The sequence below is a fragment of the Lemur catta genome, chromosome 19, assembly GCF_020740605.2.
Source record: "Lemur catta isolate mLemCat1 chromosome 19, mLemCat1.pri, whole genome shotgun sequence".
NCBI lineage: Eukaryota > Metazoa > Chordata > Mammalia > Primates > Lemuridae > Lemur > Lemur catta.
This window is the reverse complement of record NC_059146.1, coordinates 20,453,795-20,472,854: the sequence shown is the minus strand read 5'-3', so window position 1 is coordinate 20,472,854 and position 19,060 is coordinate 20,453,795. Positions and strand designations below refer to the sequence as shown.

Here is a 19,060-nt window from a genome sequence, read left to right as displayed (position 1 = left end):
TAAAGTTCATTTAAGTATAAATTCAGAGGTAATACTGGCCTATGAATAAAAGTATAGACATAATAGAAACTTACCATGAATACAATTATATATAAAGATTAACCATTTAAAAATGATGAGATGAACAAAGTAAGTGTAGATATTGAGTAGCTGGACAGAAATAACTGACCCTGTTAGCACCATGGTTAGACTTGTCTTGCAGCCAGATGACATAAATTCAATCCTGAGTCAGCTGACTGGATTATGATTGGATGAATCTTTTAAGATGTTTTGTTCTAGGTTTCTGCATCTGTGAAAGGAGATTATCATCAATACTTCTTTCAGAGGGCTGAGGACTCAATTATTATATATAAAGTATTAGTAAATAGTGGTCCTTGGTTTTGAAAAAAAAAATTTTTTTTTTGACAGGGTCTCGCTATATGTCCAAGGCTGGCCTCAAACTCCTGGGCTCAAGCAATGCTCCTACCTCAGCACCCCAAGTAGCTGGAACTACAGGTGCATGCCACCACTCTCAACTTTTGTGTAATTAATTTTTAAAGACAGGGTCTTACTATTTTTCTCAGGCTAGATTCAAATGCTTATGCTCAATTGATCCTATACCTCACCCTCCTGAATAGCTGGGACTACAGGCATGTGCAACTGTGCCTCGCCTTACACTGATTCTGTGTGACTGATATAAAGAAAAATATACATGCAAACATAAGAAATAGCATTTTAAATAAAAATATATTAGCTATTGCTTGAAGGAAAGAAATTAGAGAATACTGGATGTCAGATTCCATGGACAAAGTAGCACAAATGTCATGTTTTCTTGCAAGATTCTCTGGCTCTAGGCCGGGTGCAGTGGCTCATGCCTGTAATCCTAGCACTCTGGGAGGCCAAGACTGGTGGATCACTCAAGGTCAGGAGTTCGAGACCAGCCTGAGCAAGAGCGAGACCCCGTCTCTATTAAAAATAGAAAGAAATTATCTGGCCAGCTAAAAAAAAAAAATATATATATATATATATATAAATAAACCGGGCATGGTGGTGCATGCCTGTAGTCCCAGCTACTCGGGAGGCTGAGGTTGCTGTGAGCTAGGCTGACGCCACTGCACTCTAGTCTGGGCAACAGAGTGAGACTTTGTCTCAAAAAAAAAAAAAAAAACCACACACATAAAAAGATTTTGGAGATTTTCTCTTATCTATCCTTATATTTTCATATACTTTTCAGATATGGTTATTGAGATTAAAAGGTTAGCTATAACTGGTTAGCCTCTACATAAGACTTTAAAACACCTGTTACCCAACTCCCACATTGAGACTTCAGTTAATTATCCTGCAATATATCAGTTCATTGAAGAAATATTCCTTTTTAATAATCATAGAGAAACTAATTTATATCAGCCATTGACTTATGTGCACTTCCATGTCATAAATTTTTGTCTCCAAACAGCACTTTCATTTTCATTATGTCCACATAAGTATCTGAAGTCAGACTGCAGAGAGGATGACTCAAGTGTAAAACATAATTGTAACTTCTCAATATTGTATGTTGATTCCATTAAAAAATTGTTAAAGATCCTTTAACCTTAGGAACCACACGGTACGCATCCAACATGAAACATCTGTCCAAAGTGGAATAAAACTATGCAGGTAGAAGGAACAGGATTCAGTCATAAAAAATGATAAAATTTTATTAATACATAAAATCTATGATACAGTTTCAATAAAACAGTAGGAAATAACGCCAGCAGTTAAATATGATTCAGGATCAAGAATATGCTGTTGTGGTTCTTCTGAGTAAATTCTCCTATTTGATAAATGTTCTCCTTTCAATTTCAAGAATAAGACTATTTTTCAACAATCTTGCTATCCAATAGCTATTTCCATTGAATGGAGAAGGTGCTACCATTTCCCCTGGACTACTTCCACTATATAATCAGTCCCAGATAACAGTACTTTCCTCCAATAAAAATTCTATTCTCCTATGGTATTGGATATCTGTATTTCATCGGAGCATTTCTTACCTATATACCACAGTGGCACTCTGTGTGGAGAAGGGTGCCCTGAATGCAAATGAGCATGACTGATAATAGGTTTACATTATTTGTAGCCCCTTCCAAATGCTCTCTCACTCATTGAACATTTAATCTTAAAAGGCAGTATCTTTGATCTCCAGGAACATGAATAAAAGTCATCCTCACCTAAAAAAGTAGGCCCTTTCCTCTAATTGATTCTTTCCTATAGAATATCAGGAAATCAATGTAAGAAAGGCCTAATAAAAACAGATTCCAAACTTCAGTAAAGTACCCTTTCCAAGAAATTTACAGTAATTGCATAAAATATTTTATAACCTGAAAATAACTATCTATTTCAAATGTCCTTTCACCTTTGATATATGACATGACTTTTAACATAGTATGATTTGTAATTTTTCTGCAGTACATACCAAAGGTTAATCAAGAAGAATTAGACTTCTTTATTCTTTGTATCAACTCTCTAATGTGGAGTGTATTGTGAGAATTGGTTAAATAATTTAACATATCATTACACTTACAAGCATTCTTTTGAGTATAAATTCTTTAATGAATCCTGAGGATGCATCTTAAGATTAGTGAACATTCTAGGTTCACTACATTTGCCTTGTTTTTATCCAGTATGAAACTCTCATGACAAAAAACTCATGATTGTTTGAGAATTGTGGCAGAAGACCTTGCCACATTCATTACATATGAATGGTTTCTTTCCCGTATGGGTTATCCGATGTGTTGTGAGGACTGAATGTACACTAAAAGATTTGCTGCACTCATTTGTAAGGTTTGTCTCCACCAAGAATTGTTTGGAAACTCCTGATGTCCAAATTATACCCTAAGGCTTGCCACATTCAATGCATTTGTAAGACTTCTCTCTGCTATCAATTAACTGATGGTTAGTTAAGCCTTAAATGATGACTAATGGCTTTGCCACATTCATTACACTTGCAACGTTTCTTTCTAGTATGAATTATCCAATGCCTTCCAAAACTTTAATGCTGAGAAAATACCTTCCCTTGTTAATTACATCCACGGACATTACCACATTAGTAAGATTTCCCTCCAGCATATCTCTGATGATGTGCAAGCTATGAATTGTCACTGAGACCTTGCCGTATTAATTCCATTATATTTAAAAGGTTTCCCTAGCATGGATTACATGATAATTAGTAAGACTTGAATGCACACTAAAGGACTTGCCCACACATTACATTTGTAAGGATTCTCTCCAGTATGAACACTGTGACAATAAGGAAGAGTTTGGATTGAAGACCACTCCACATAAATTACACATTTATGCGGTTTCTGTCCAGTTGGAATTCTCCAATGATACACAAGATATGGATTTTTGACTAAAGACTTTGCCACATTCATTACATTTACAACATTTTTCACCAGTATGAATTATTAGATGTTGCACCAGGTATGAATTGCAACTGAATACCTTGCCACATTCATCTGTAAGGTTTCTCTCCTGTATGGATTATCAGATGTTGTACATGGTATGAACTGTGACTGAACACCTTGCCACATTATTTGTAAGGTTTCTCTCCAGTATAAATTGTCCGATGTTGTAGAAGGTGTGAAATTTAATGAAGACCTTGCCACATTCATTACATTTGCAAGTTCTTGTGGGTGTGTGTGACAGACTCACTCTGTGGCCCTGGGTACTGTGCAATGGCATCATCAGACCTCACTGCAACCTCAAACTCCTGGGCTCAATCAATCCTCCTGCCTCAGCCTCTAGAGTAGCTAGGACAACAGGCATGCACTACGATGCCCCTCAAACTATTTCTATTTTTTAGTATTTTCCTCAGGCTGGTCTCGAATTCCTGAGCTGAAACAATCCTCTCACCTCAGCCTCAAAGAGTGATAGGATTACAGGCATGAACCAACATGCCTGGCCTACATTTATAAGGTTTCTCTCCAGTATGTATTGTCTGATGTTATGCAAGATGTGAAATGTAATCGAATACCTGTCCATATTCATTACATTTATAGGGTTTCTCTCTGGCATGAATTCTCTGATATTTTGCCAGGTGTGAAGTTTGACTGAAATCGTTGACACATTAATTACATTTATAAGGTTTCTCTTCAGTATGAATTCTGTGATGATTTACAAGGTGTGAATTGCGACTGAATACTTTACCACATTCATTACATGTGTAAGGTTTCTCTCCAGTGTGAATTCTCCAATGACTTGCTAAGTTTGACTTATCACAGAAGAACTTGCCACATTCATTACATTTGTAAGGTTTCTCTCCAGTATGAATTCTCCGATGTCGTGCAAGGTGTGAAATATGATTAAAAACCTTACCACATTCATTACATTTGTGAGGTTTCTCTCCAGTGTGAATTCTCCAGTGATTTGCTAGAGATGACTTATGACTGAACATCTTCCCACATTCATTACATTTGTAAGGTTTCTCTCCAGTATGAATTCTCCGATGCTGTGCAAGGTGTGAAATCTGATGGAATCCCTTTCCACATTCTTTACATTTGTAAGGTTTCTCTCCTGTATGGATTATCAGATGTTGTACAAGGTATGAATTACGACTGAACACCTTCCCACATTCATTACATTTGTAAGGTTTCTCTCCACTGTGAATTCTCCGATGTTCTGCAAGGTGTGAAATTTGAGGGAATACCTTTCCACATTCATTACATTTGTAAGGTTTCTCTCCAGTGTGAATTCTCCGATGTTGTACAAGGTGTGCAATTTGACTGAAGACCTTTCCACATTCATTACATTTGTAAGGTTTCTCTCCAGTGTGTATTCTCCGATGTTGTACAAGATGTGAAATGGTATTGAAGACCTTGCCACATTCATTACACTTGTAAGGTTTTTCTCCAGCATGTATTCTCCGATGACTTGCAAGGTATGATTTTTTATTGAAGACTTTGGCACATACAGCACATTCAAATCGCTTCTCTTCTGCATGGATTATTTGATGTACAGTGAAATGTAAGCCTTGATTAAAGGCTTCACCACACTCATTACATTTGTAATGTTCTGTCTCTACCTGTGCTTTCTGTTTTTGTGTAAATAATGAATCCATAAAATCATACTCATCTTCATGAGAAATGTGGGGTTTGACAGTAGAAGGAATTCTGTGGGGTGGGGAAACCAAGGAATAATTGCTGATATAGTTCTCCATGTGATTCCATTCATAAATTTTCTCTTCAGCCTGAAATAGCTGCAGTTCTGGTAGATGTGACTGAATGTTTAATCCAAGCTCATTTTTAATAAACTTGTTTCCTGAATCCCTTCTATCATGCTGATCTCTTCTACCAGTGAGATCTTCCTCATGGGTCTTATGGACTCTTTGGTAACGTCTTTCAGCAACTCGCCACTGATACTCGAAGTTTTGTAAATTTTTCTGGATTTCCCTAAACCAGAAGTCTTCAATGTCATGGCTTTTGTGCCTTTCCAACATCACTATTTGGGATATTTCTCCTGTATTACTGTTCAGTTTAGGAAATGGCAATTCATTTGTCATACATATAGAAGAGATACCTACAAGATATAAAGAACCACAGGTTTATGATGAATTGCAAATGGTCATTAAATACCTCCTATTGAAATATATTAATGTTACACCAAGAGTAACATAAGTATAATAAACAGTTATCAAATTAACAATTATGATTTTTAATTTTTAGGAAAATGGGTTCTTTAAAAATATCAAAAAGATGGTTACACATAATTCAAAAAAACTGCAGGAAAGCTTAGTATGAAGCAATCTATAACCAAAGCACATTGCACAAACCTATTAACCTTGAAAGAAGAAGAATTTTTCCATCATTAAGCCAAAGCACATGGCAGTGGGCTGAAAATATATACCTGCATAATAACTGAAGAGAATTATGCACTTGTACTTGGAAAATGTATTAACTAGGGTCAGAGAAAACACTGGAATAAATCAAAAAATAATGTCCTATACAACATAAGACAAACAACTACGATCTGAATATCTGTGTTGACCAAAATTCATCTGCTGAAGTACTATCCACAATTTTGCAGTCTTTACAAACACCATGCAATATTCTTAGCCATTGACCATCACTAGCTTGTTAGAAGAGTCTTGAGATAAATTATTCTTTTTCAAATAAAAACAGTAGGTCCACAGTGTTTATGTTATGTAACCCCATACTGCACATTAAGTGAGGAAAGCAGAACTTAATCCTGGGCCTGCAGGCTCAGACATGTTCTTAGGAACATCTGCTGATCCAAGCAGTACCAAAAAGAACAGGTAATAGGAAATGGAGGAGCATAGGAAGGAATATTTCAAGGGATACAGATCTAAGCTTTGTTGTTAATAGTTACTCAGTCATCCTTTACAGATAATGGTATGTCAGTCATCACCCAGGGCACATATTCATTTAGGCACCAGTGACAATAATGACTCAAGCAGTGTCCTGCAAAAGTTTTCCAATGGTGAGCAACTGTCTTTACTTACACAGTGACAGTAGTGTGGCTGGTAAGGGGGTCTTGTGGAAATTGTAGTGGTCAGAAATACAAAAATTAGGCCAGGCACGGTGGCTCACGCCTATAATCCTAGCACTCTGGGAGGCCGAGGCAGGAGGATCACTTGAGGTCAGGAGTTCGAGACCAGCCTGAGCAAGAGTGAGACCCCATCTCTACTAAAAACAGAAAGAAATTTTATGGACAGCTAAAAATATATATATAGAAAAATTAGCCGGGCATGGTGGTGCATGCCTGTAGTCCCAGCTACTCAGGAGGCTGAGGCAGAAGGATTGCTTAAGCCCAGGAGTTTAAGGTTGCTGTGAGCTAGGCTGACGTCACGGCACTCTAGTCCGAGCAACAGAGTGAGACTCTGTCTCAAAAAAAAAAAAAAAAAAAAGACAACTCTTGTGGTCTCTCGGATGGGGGCTGGTCCAATGATTAGAAGCCTGGAATTTTTTCAGCCTCAATCACCACCTCACAGGAAGGCGAGAGGCTGGAGAGTGAGTTAATATCAACCAAGGGTATGTGAAGAGGCTGCCATAAAAATCCCTGAACTACAAGTTTGGAGAGCTTCCAATGCTGAACACATGGAAATGCTTGGGGAACACTGTACCTGGAGCACCCCACCCCTTTCTCATGTGTCTTGCCCTGTGAATCTCTTCATCTGGCTGTTCATGTGTATCCTTTAAAATATCCTCTAATAATGAGCCAGTAAATGTATACATTTCCCTGAGTTCTGTGAGCCACCCTAGCAAATTAAACCCAAGAACAGAATCATGAGGCCCAAAGTATATGTAGTTGGTCATAAGGACAAGTGACAATCAACTACTTGTCATTGGCATCTGAAGTCAGGGGCAGTCCTGGGCACTCAATCCTTAGCCCGTAGCGTCTGACTCTAAATCTAGATAGACAGGGTCAGAATTGAATTGAATTACTGGATACCTAGTTGGTGTCCTCCCAAAAATGGGCTGGGAGAGGAGCCCATGGGCTAGTGGGGAGAAATCCCCACACACACTAGTGACCAGAAGTCCAGCGTTCTGTGTTGAGTGGTTTGTGACAGTAGGAAAAACACATGGCTTTTTCTTATCTCAAACAGATATGAACAAGCAGACAGGGCTTGAGACATCCCCATGCAGTTTCCAGGGTCCGAGGTACAAAGAAAAAGCAGCCAATGTTTTCCCATCTCCTGACTAGTTCTTTTGGTTAAAGGTAATAGGGTGGAACCTGAACAGGTCCAGGCAGCAGGACTACAGAGGCCACAGCTCTGGACTGTATGGACAGGGAACTGAGCACCACATGGAATGAAGTATAGAAGAAAAGATAAGGGAAAGAGACCCCTTGGAAATGGCCCTCCCTGTGCTGCACAGAGTCAGGGGACCAAAGAGTTCACAGAAGCCAGATGACAAGGTATTGTCCATCATGATAAAGATCTTGCCTTTGTCCACGTTTGAGCTGCAGGATCACCAGAGGGAAAAAGGATAAACTATAACACATGTGAAGAACAGAGTGGTAAGTGGGGGCAAAGAGAGATTTCATTCAGAGCTCACAAGATTCACACATTTGTTTTCCCACAGAACTCTCTTGCTTGCTGAGAGTTGCTAACACATTGATGAATGGTGCTGCTTCCACTGTGCCCACCTGAACTCTTACCTGAGTTCACACCCTTGATCCATTCCCCTCCATCTGCGTTTCCTGCTGTTTTCACTTCACTCTCCACAGTCCAGAGCTCATTCCCTTGTTCCAACATGGAGATAACATTTAGGTCAGAAAGAGAGATTCCTGCTTATAAAAAGAAAGATGACGTGCTAGTGCTTTTCCAGAATCCCAACCCCATGTTAAGGTAGAGAGGACATTACAGGTGGATTAATAAAATACTTCACAAATTCATACACTGAACATTTACTTCTGAATGTTTAAAGAACCGATGGAGATGTCTAGCTCTCTTCCAAAAACTACTGAATCAAAAGCACAGGGGTAGAAAAGAATCAATTGGGTATTTTAAAATTCTGCCATATGGCATTCTGTGCCCTTCAGCTGTGGAAACACCACTGAGGGATCACCAAGGGGACAGAATATCTAACCAAAGGGGGCAGGTAAGGCACATTATGAAGTTTTGTTTTTCTAAATCAATACAGCTTCAGTCTCAGTCAAGCAATGCAGGGGGTCCCAAGAGGCAATCAGGAAAATATCAAGATACGCAAGGATAGATCCTGACTTCTGGAGAGAAGTATCCTCACCCAGGGAGACCAGGTTCCTGTAATTCTCCAACATCACGTCCCTGTATAAAGTCTTCTGAGCAAGGTCCAGGCACGTCCACTCCTCCTGAGAGAATTCTATGGCCACATCCCTGAATGTCAAAGGCCTCTGAAATGGAAACACATTTTACCAAGGGGTTATGGGGAGACTTCTTATCTTTACATAAAAGAAGAAGAGGAGAAAGACGAAAGGATGGATTTGATGGAATAAGTGTTGTGACAGATCCGAGTAAGGTATTTTTAAGCACATTATGTCACCCTAATTCTGTTTTATTATAGCTTTGCATAAAAAGCAATAATATCTTCTAAATCAGTGTGGATTTCTCATTTTCATGAACAAGAAATATACAAATAAAAAAAATCAGCAGTTATCAGTATGGAAGTAGCAGATATTAATACTACTTTCAACACACCAAGTGATACTCAGTAGCCACCTGAGCTAGAACACAAGTTGTGTCCTCAGAGATGACAATGTCCATGATGCCTTCAAAGAAAGGTCAGAATCTAAACACCAAGATGATGACAGAAACAGCAGTGACTGAAGCTTTAGAATATTCCCCTTAGACGAGACGTTATTCTACAGGATTTAAATGTACTAACTCCCGTAACAACATAATAGTCAACAAGACAACGACCTAGTCCCATCTTACCAGGAGACAAGTATGTCACATACACTCTCAGAAACTCACCCTCAGACCAAATAGTTAAAAATGCCAGACCCAGCACCTAGGTTTCTGGGAATCAGAACTGCAACTCAAAAACTAAACACTTAAATAACAGATATAATTTAGAAAAGTAAATGAAAAGCCTGTTGCCTAACTAAAAAAACTTAAAAGTTCAAGGATAACAACATGGAACTCCATAAAAGGTCATTATGTATTCACACACAAATGCAATCACATTTGTTTATTACTATTCTTACTAACAGTTAACTCATTAATGTGAGTTAATGACAGTTAATGACAGTGTACACCAAATTTAAGGCCGTGAAAACTAAGAGATAATTTCAACTGTTTAATATAAACCCTATTGATTAAATTATAGTGGGTGTTTGATAAGTGCCATAGGCTTGCTCGTCCAGGCACTCATGCATATATGTGTGTGTGTGTGTGTGTATACGTTTAAATTAACTGAATAAAAGGAGCTGTCTCTTAATGACATACTTTTTGAATGAGTTTTTCATCACCATTTTTGCTCATGTGCATTTCAGCATTTATGGGACAATGAAATGTATAAATTGTTCTTAATTTAGTTTGCCAACATTTTTCTGTATTAGGCTAGTAAAAGAAACGTACAAACACTTAAAAAAAAACTTTTCTTAATTGAAAAAATTTTACAACATATTAAATAGTTTATACACCAGACTAAATGGGATTCACACATGGAAGACAGGGTGGTTCAAAATAGGCAATTAACACAATAAACTACGTTAATAAATGAAGGACAAATACCACATGATGATCTCAATTGGTAAGAAAAATTCTTGGACAAAACTCAACACTCTTTCATGGTAAAAACACTAAACAAACTAGCAACAGAAGAATACCACAGAACACTGGATTCAAAAAGGATTTCTTGGAATGTAACACCAAAAGCACAGGCAAGAAAAGCAAAACCAAACAGAACAATGTCTAACTTAAAAACGTCTGCGCCTCAAAGGAATCAATCAAGAGTAGGAAAAGGCAACCTATGGAATGGGAGAAAAGATTCACAAATCATATATATCTCATTGGAGTTCATATCCAGATTACATAAAGAACTTCTAAACTCAACAACAAAAAAACCACTTAAGGAAGAGCAAAGGACTTAAATAGACATTACTCCAAAGAAGATAAGCAAATCACTGATACAAATATGAAAAGATGCTCATCACCACTAATCATGAGACAAATACAAATAAACATCACAATGAGAGAGCACCTCACACCTACTAGGTTAGCCTTTATTAACAGATGAGAGAGTAACAAGTGCTGAAGAGGACATGGAGAAATCAGAAATCTGAGTTCTTGTGCACAGTTGGTGGAAATGTAAAATGGTACATCCATCGTGGAAGTCAGCAAGGGTGTTCCTCAAAAAGTTAAAAATTAGAACTACCACATGATCCAGCAATCCCAATTTGAGGGGTATCTGTTAAAGAATGAAAGCAGGCTCTTGAAGAGATATTTGCAAACTCATGCTCATCACAGCATTATACACAGTAGCCAAGAACAGGAAGCAACCAACGTGCCCATCTACAGATGAAAGGATCAAGAAAATATGGTATATACAGGCAATGGAATATTATTCAGCCTTACAAAAGAAGGAAATCCTGTCACATGCTACAACATAGTGAACCTCGAGGACATTATGCTAAGGGAAATAAACCAGTCACAAAAGGACAACTACTGTGTGATTCCATTCATATGTAATACCTAGCTAAAGAAGTCCAATGCATACAAACCCAACATAGATGTTTGACAAATGCTACAGGGAGGTCAAAGGGAGAATTAGTGTTTACTGGGTATCTAGGGTAAGTTTTGCAATATGAAAACTTTCCAGAGATGTCTTACACAACAATATGAATACACCTAACATTCCTGAGCTATAAACAAGCAAACAAACTTTCCTGAAAGACATATCAAAGACATAATCAAGGACCCGCAAACCCAATTCTTATTGGAAGATATGGTGACATTAAAGACCCCCATAATGAGCAGTCCAGAGCCACTGAAAACAAAGCAAATGTATGGGACTTCAATGAATGTGACTATGTCAGGTCAAAGGAGACCCAATATGATTTTGAAAAGAAAAAGAAAATGGAGGGGTTTGTAAAACTACACATGAACCTCTTCAGATATACTGTAACTGAAACATTACAATGAATCAAATAAAATACCTACAATAAGATATACGTGAAAATTGAAATTAGAGATACAAACAAAATTTTGAACAATAAAACTTTAGACCCAAATGAAACATAGTATTTCATAATCACGCAAGGTCAAACAAGTCGATATGAATGAAACAGGCAAAGGCACAACAAAAAACAGGAGGTATGAAGAATAAAAGATTTGTTTCACACTTAAAAACTGTACAACCTAGGAAAAAAAAAAAAAGAAAAAAAAGACCGGGGCATATATACTGAATATAAACCATAAAATATAAAATAGATCCTGTAACACATGGAAAAAAAAATTGAGCAAAGCATGAAAATCTACTTTATATATACATGTCCACAAAATAATGAAACCTACACACATTCAGAAGAAATGGGAAAATGGAAATACAAAGGATTGTCACGTGCCCCATTTTTTTAAAATATAAAAAGTAAATAGTAGCAAGTTCTGTTTAAATAAGGGAGAAATCCCACACATTCTGGGTGGGAAAGGATACCTTTGCAGCCGGAGGTTACTGGATCCTGTCAGATCTACCAAGACAGGAAATGTCTCATCCTAGTAGTAGCAATTACTCTTTCAACTGCCCAACCTGGAGGACCCTTCAGGTATCTGTCACAATGTAGATATTCACGGTGGCAGACACTGCGGAATTCTTTGTAACAGGGAAAAACCGTAAAGATCCATGTGTCTTCTTTCAGAGAATGTTCCAGTAAGGATACAAAAGAGCAAGCCATCATGTTTAATAACATGAAGACATATAAATTCTCACAACCAGCAGGATCAAGTATCACAATAAAACATTCAATAAAGAATTTTTTCTGGCCGGGCGTGGTGGCTCACGCCTGTAATCCTAGCACTCTGGGAGGCCAAGGCGGGTGGATCGCTCGAGGTCAGGAGTTCGAGACCAGCCTGAGCGAGACCCCGTCTCTACTAAAAATACAAATAAATTATCTGGACAACTAAAAATATATATAGAAAAAATTAGCCGGGCATGGTGGCACATGCCTGTAGTCCCAGCTACTCGGGAGGCTGAGGCAGTAGGATCGCTTAAGCCCAGGAGTTTGAGGTTGCTGTGAGCTAGGCTGATGCCATGGCACTCACTCTAGCCCGGGCAACAAAGTGAGACTCTGTCTCAAAAAAAAAAAAAAAAAAAAAAAAAAAGAATTTTTTGTAAACTCTCCTAACAACGTACAACAAATCTGTATAAGACTCGCCCTGACTCCTGCCACAGAACTGACAACAGTGGCTTCCCAGTGACAGCGAAGGGATGGTGGGAGACTGACAGGAAGAAGGATGCTTTTTAAATTTTAGGGTCTCAGCTTCATCTTTATGTAGAGTTTTACCCTAAAATAAACATATACATGACATGATATTTAAAGCAAAGAAATAGATATTTAATAACCATTGGTGCAGCAAGAATATGGCCCATCTTTTCTGATAACACGGAAGTTCTGCTTCAACATCTAAACAAAATTATAACCATTTTTATCTAAAACACATTTCACAAGAGTCTCTGCAGAAACTTCACATTCTCTGAGGGAGGATGGTACTGAGAATGGTTTAAGGAATCTTCTTCTGTTAGACATTTAGTACAAACGTACTATAAAATCAGGCAGAAAAGGTTTCCCCTTCCTGATCTCTTTTTGAAGAATTCAGCAGGTAACTGTGCATGTTAATATGTGACTTCCATGAACACCTTCCCTAATCCTGATCTACAGAATGCTGTATCCAGATGTGGCCCCCAAACACTCCCTGCTGCCCAACGGCACTGACACCACATGGCCACACCCATCTCCAACCCATGTCTGGGTGTGAAGCCCTTCCCAGGACCATGCCCAATGGAGCCTCTCCTCGAGGTCATGTCACTGGGTCATGGTGACATGGAATCTAAGTGGAGATGAGAGGGACTGAGGCAAGGCATGGGTGAGTGCGAGCAAACGTGTCAGATGGGACGCATCACAGTCAGAGAAGATCAGCAATGCCAGTGCCCGGCATTTCAGAAAGGAGGGAGACACAGAACAACCCACTGGGAATATCACTTTACCTGAGTAAGAGCCATTCCTGACTCCTTTTCTTTCCTCTTCCTCCTCTTCTGGGCTGTTTCCTCACATAATATGACTCTTTAGAAGTCAATCCTGAATATCAAAAATATGCTGTTTACTGTTTAGAATCAACACACCCCCTTCCTGGGCCACAACCACACACACAAGACCTCACCCTGTGGAAAGATGGTCCTCTGCTGCCCACTGCACCAGGGGGGAAGGAGGGACAATAAACTAACTCTACAGGAAGATCAATGGAGAGTTGTTGACCACTTTCTTCAGACCTCGCTCCCCTCCTGGTGAACCCCCACACGCACGCGCACACACACATACACACACATACATGCTGTAACAGTGGGGAGCTCGGCTGGACTGAGCTCCCTCCAGGGCACAGACTTGGCTCTGACCAAACCAAATCCATCACCCCTGCGTGGATCACCGGCTGAGCTCAGCATTCACAAACGGAGGACAAAGAGCCTTGGTGTTCAGTGATGATACAGATCCAAATCAACTTTAAACATGACTGAGGTCAGGCCCCCAATCTATTTGAATGAAAATCTCTGGTAAGGGGGCATAAGAGATGTGTTTGCAAAATGCCTCAGCACTGTAATGTGAAGCCAGGGTTGAGCTCCACTCAGAGGGGCAAGCCCAGCACACCCCCCCATACAGTGATCCTGCTCTCTGCTCTAGGCCTTGTTGTCACCAGTATTCAGACATTAGAAGGAAAAGAAACAGAAAAACACACAGAACACACAATATGGAGGGCGTATGTGTGCTTCTGGATGTTAAATGGAGTAGGTCACAGAAGTCTCCACCAAGAAGTTGATATCAGAATAAACACTGTGGGGAGGAAGGGTTTTTATCACCTTGCAGCTGAAGAGCCAGAGGCAGAGGGACAGCCCACATGAAGGCCCTGAGGCAGGAGCAAACTTGATCCAGGAAAAGGAAAAAGGTCTGTGTGACTTGAGCAGAGCAAGCAACGGCCACACAAGCAGAAGAGGCCACAGAGGTCCTGGGGGAGCAGAGCAGGGAGGGCCCAGGTCTGCAAATATTTCTCTCCCACACCTCAGGAGAATTTTGTACATGATGTATTTCCACACTCATTCTAACTGTGTAATTTTTCTTTATATTAATTAAAACACTAAGAAAAAATGGAATAGTTCCTATATTTTCAATACATGTATAGGACACAGCTAAGCCCCAGGAAGCACAGGGTCACCCTCATCTGAGATGTGGGGACTCCAGGAAACACGTTTGGGGGAGTCAGGAAGTCCCTTTTGGACATATGAAGGGGGGAGATGCCTGTTAGACATCCCAGCAGACAGGTGAAGAGACAACCAGACACAGGATTCCAGAGTCCAGGGGAGAGGTCTGCAGGGGAAATGGAGACATGCAGGTGGGGGGGTAAACCATGAGATGAGAAGAGGTCCCAAAACCAAGCTGTGGGTCACTCCACATTCAGACAACAGGGTGTTCAGGAAACAACAGAAGAGGAAAATGGTAACAGATGAAGGTGACAACAGAAAAACAGCAGGGACAGACCATTCCAACTCAATACAGCGTAGAGAACACAGGCCTTGAGGAAGGTGGGTGAGCTGGTTAGAGATGTTTTGTTCCATTACTGTGTGAGGTAGCAAAACCCCAAACTGTTTTTACTCCTCTTCATCCTCTGAACACAGAATACTTCACTTCTGGTCACCAAAATGTGTGGTATTCCCCACGCTGACCAGTTCCCAGAAGACTGGAAATCCTAAACTTTAACTTAATTCTCACTTTATCTTTGAGGAGATAGTGTCTGACCCCACCGGTTAAGGGCTCAGCTGCACAAAACTGTCCCTCCTTTCACATGCAGGACACAGTAATTGTCACCTATGCTTCTGGATAACCAGCTAAACATCATGGTTTCCAAATCCCCTCCTGTGTTTGACTAATCTGCTAGAATGAATATTCCATATCCAGCTGTTCTTCTGCATCCTTTGTACTATTCTTTATAACAAATGAGTAAATCTACATAAAATGTTTTCCTAAGTTCTGTGAGCTGCTCTGGCAAATTAATACAGGCTGAGGAGGGGGTCATGGGAATCCCCAATTTATAGCCAGTTGGTCAGGAGTTCAGGTCCCAACCTGGGACTCGTGACTGGCATCTGAAGTGTTACCAGTCTTATGGAATTGAGCACTAACCCTGTGGGATCTGATGCTAACTCCACGTACACAGTGCACCAACTTGTGTCTGGAGAATTGGCTGTTGGTGGGGAGAAATTCCCAATTATTTGGTGACCAGAGGTGAAGCATTCCATGTTGAGAGTTCACTGCCGTATTGACTATGACAGGAAAGAAAAAAGACTGTGGTTTTTCCTCCCAGCTCATACACTCTGCCACAAAATGCCCCATCCTCAAAAAAGGGAAGTGGGTGAAGCACAACTGAATAGGGACGGCAAATGGAAGGTACCCTCTGATACCAATAATTATAAAATCTAGTGTTATAGACAGGAGTTTTACAATTTTCATTCTCATCTGTATAATTTAAACAAACAAATTTTAAATTTGCTAGATTATAAAGGCAGAAAGCAACATATAATTTAATCACCTGTATCCAATCAATTGGCCACTCATCTTAAATCAGGGTCCCCTCTTTCTTCATTCATTACCTTGTATTTCCCTCCCTCATTCCTTACATAGCTCTCATTCCCACCTTCTCTCTCTAGCTTTTTTCTATTCAGTGTTTCCCCCTGGGCCTCTGCTCCTCACTTTGTGCCCCCTTCTCTCCTGCTCTTTCTCCCCTTCTTCCCTCTATTCCTTCTCTTACTGCTGATCTGCTCCATTCTGGAAACTCATTTCACCTGCTGTTGCTCTTTCTCTCCTATCTTTTCACTGTCCCAGTCTCATTTCTGCCTCTTTCTTCCCCATCTCTGCTCCCCCTCTGCTCTTCCTGTTAAATTCCCTCTTCCCTGTGACACCCCTTTGTCCTCACTCTCTGGCAATCCCAGGTCCCTAGGCTTCCTCCCTGCTATGGTTTCCCCTCTGCTCTCTTTGTCACCAGGTGCCCCATCTTGTCCCAGCACCATGTGGCTCTGCCTGCCCTGGCTCCAAATCATCCGTCGCCTTCCCCACTCTGTCAGAGGTGCCTCCCCCTTTGCTGCCCCTCTGCCTATTTTGCTGTCCTTCATCTCTCCGGACATCCAGCTGTTCGGTACGTTTTTCTAGTTACTTTTCTTACTCTCTTACTTTCTCGGCTTCTTCCACTTCTAGGGTCTCTTTGCAAATTCCTCCCCCATTCTCTACTTTGCCGTCTCTTTATGGGTCTGCCTCATTCTTCCGTTCTCTTTCTCAATTTGTCTATTTACTCTCACTTGCTCTTAGACACAAATTCACAGGGAGAGAGATGGAATAAGACGCTAGCCTCCGGAGGAGCACATTTTTCAGTGGGGTGGCACTTAGGAAGGAAGAACAATGAGTTCCAAAGCACACAACCAACTCGCACACCCGCCCCCGCCATGCTGGGGTGATGTGGTGGCTGTGAAGGAGAAGCCTGGGAAACAGCAAGGCCCAACACAAGGACAAGGTGCTGGCGTGGATTAGGAAAAGGGTGGGGTGTGAAGAATCCCAAAACCAGAGAGAAGACGCGGCTTCCCCAGGCTGGCGGCTGCGGCGCTGCCCTCCTGGGACCGACAAGGGCGAGGCTTGGGGGACGAAAAGGTGGCGAATTCACTTGGCAGGTGAGGACTTTACACAGCGAGGAGCGGGTGAAGAAGCCAGTAAAGCGTTTTAAGGAAGAATACGGGGCGAAAGGAGGTGTGTGCATGCCCTGAACGTAGGAACAGGGACAGGACCAATCTCTGAGCCATTTTAACAAAAGGTAAGTGACCCCGGACGTTCCTGGCGAAGTACGAATTTACTTAGGCTGAAGGGAGCGCTGAGAGGATTTTAAGGTCTGTAGGGAACCCGGGTGATCAGACACGGAAGCGCCGGGGGACTGCGAATCGCAGACTTAACCTACACAATGGAAAACTCACGCGCAGCGGTGCGACTGTCGCTCCACGCCATCCGCTTCCGGGTCTGCGGGCAACTGCGCGCGCAGCAGACGCCGGGCCTGGGCGGGGCCCGCGCGGGTGGGCGTGGTCTGGGCGGGGCCCGCGCTTCTCTCCGCTCGCTCCCGGGGGCGTCTCCGTTTTCTGGGTTTTACAGGCAACACCTGCCCGTGAGGCTGAAGCTGCCCAGCGGTCTGGGAACTGGGAGCTCTCTGGCGGGGTCCACGTGGGCCGATGATTGCATCCAGGACAGTTCCTGCTATGAAAATTAACTGTCGCTGTTTAATTATCCAGGCCCTGTGAAGGGGGTGCAAACTAGAATGTGAAATGCAAAACCCTGCCTGGACGAATGTGCCATTGCATGCTGATGCCCAACAGCACAGAATGGAAATCCTTTGCATTTCTATTCCCCCTTCACTCCGGAGGGAGTACACCCTGCACTCCGTTCCTGAGATTTTTTTTTTCTTTTTGTTTCAATTGTTACCTTTATTATGAAATATACTTAATATTCTATTTCTTTAGCTAGGATCTAGCTACTACATATTAAGAAGTTATAACATGAGCATATTTATACTTCCTTTTCTCTGTCTTCCTTCTCTCCCTCTAATCTAAATGGATATCTAAGGGAAACAAGTTTCAGGGAGTGGGAATGGCAAGGGAAGAGGCCTGGACTAGATTATGCTTTGTTGATGTGTTTGCTTGAGAAACAGATAGAAGGCCCCTGGAGCTAGAGCTGAGTGAAGCAGTTTATGAGATTTTCATATGGACAACGTCTGGGGTGTGCAGCACTAATGCTAGTGAAAAGTTAGGTCACCGAATGTTGCTTTTAAAAAAGGAAAAACTGGCCGGGTGCGTTGGCTCACGCCTGTAATCCTAGCACTCTGGGAGGCCGAGGCGGGTGGATCGCACAAGGTCAAGAGTTCGAGACCAGCCTGAGCAAGAGTGAGACCCCCATCTCTACTAAAAATAGAAAGAAATTATCTGGCCAACTAAAAATATATACAGAAAAAATTAGCCGGGCATGGTGGCACATGCCTGTAGTCCCAGCTACTTGGGAGGCTGAGGCAATAGGATCAGCTTAAGCCCAGGAGTTTGAGGTTGATGTGAGCTAGGCTGACGCCACGGCACTCACTCTAGCCCAGGCAACAGAGCGAGACTCTGTCTCAAAAAAAAAAAAGGAAAAACTTTTTAAAAATAAATATAAATTACATAGCTCTTCTTTATACTTGTTACTGTATTCCACACTTCAGATGAGTTAATCTGAAATAAACATTATTCACATCATCATATGCTTATGTCAGTAATTTCTATACATACTGTAGTTCCAGATTCACTTTACATGCACCCTAAACACAATTAGAAAACATACTTTTTAC

At 41.0% G+C, this 19,060-nt stretch overlaps 1 protein-coding gene across 1 annotated transcript; it reads right to left on the bottom strand.

Annotated features, from left to right (window-relative positions):
- Nucleotides 1-1,666: 1,666 nt before the first annotated feature.
- LOC123624639 (zinc finger protein 83-like) lies at nt 1,667-17,800 on the bottom strand. The gene is given in 6 exon segments (XM_045532669.1): nt 1,667-3,473; nt 3,922-5,532; nt 8,134-8,262; nt 8,721-8,847; nt 13,659-13,749; nt 17,670-17,800. Coding segments are annotated over 5 exon segments (2,046 nt in total). The 5' UTR covers nt 13,674-13,749; nt 17,670-17,800; the 3' UTR covers nt 1,667-3,309.
- Between the last annotated feature and the right edge of the window lie 1,260 nt (nt 17,801-19,060).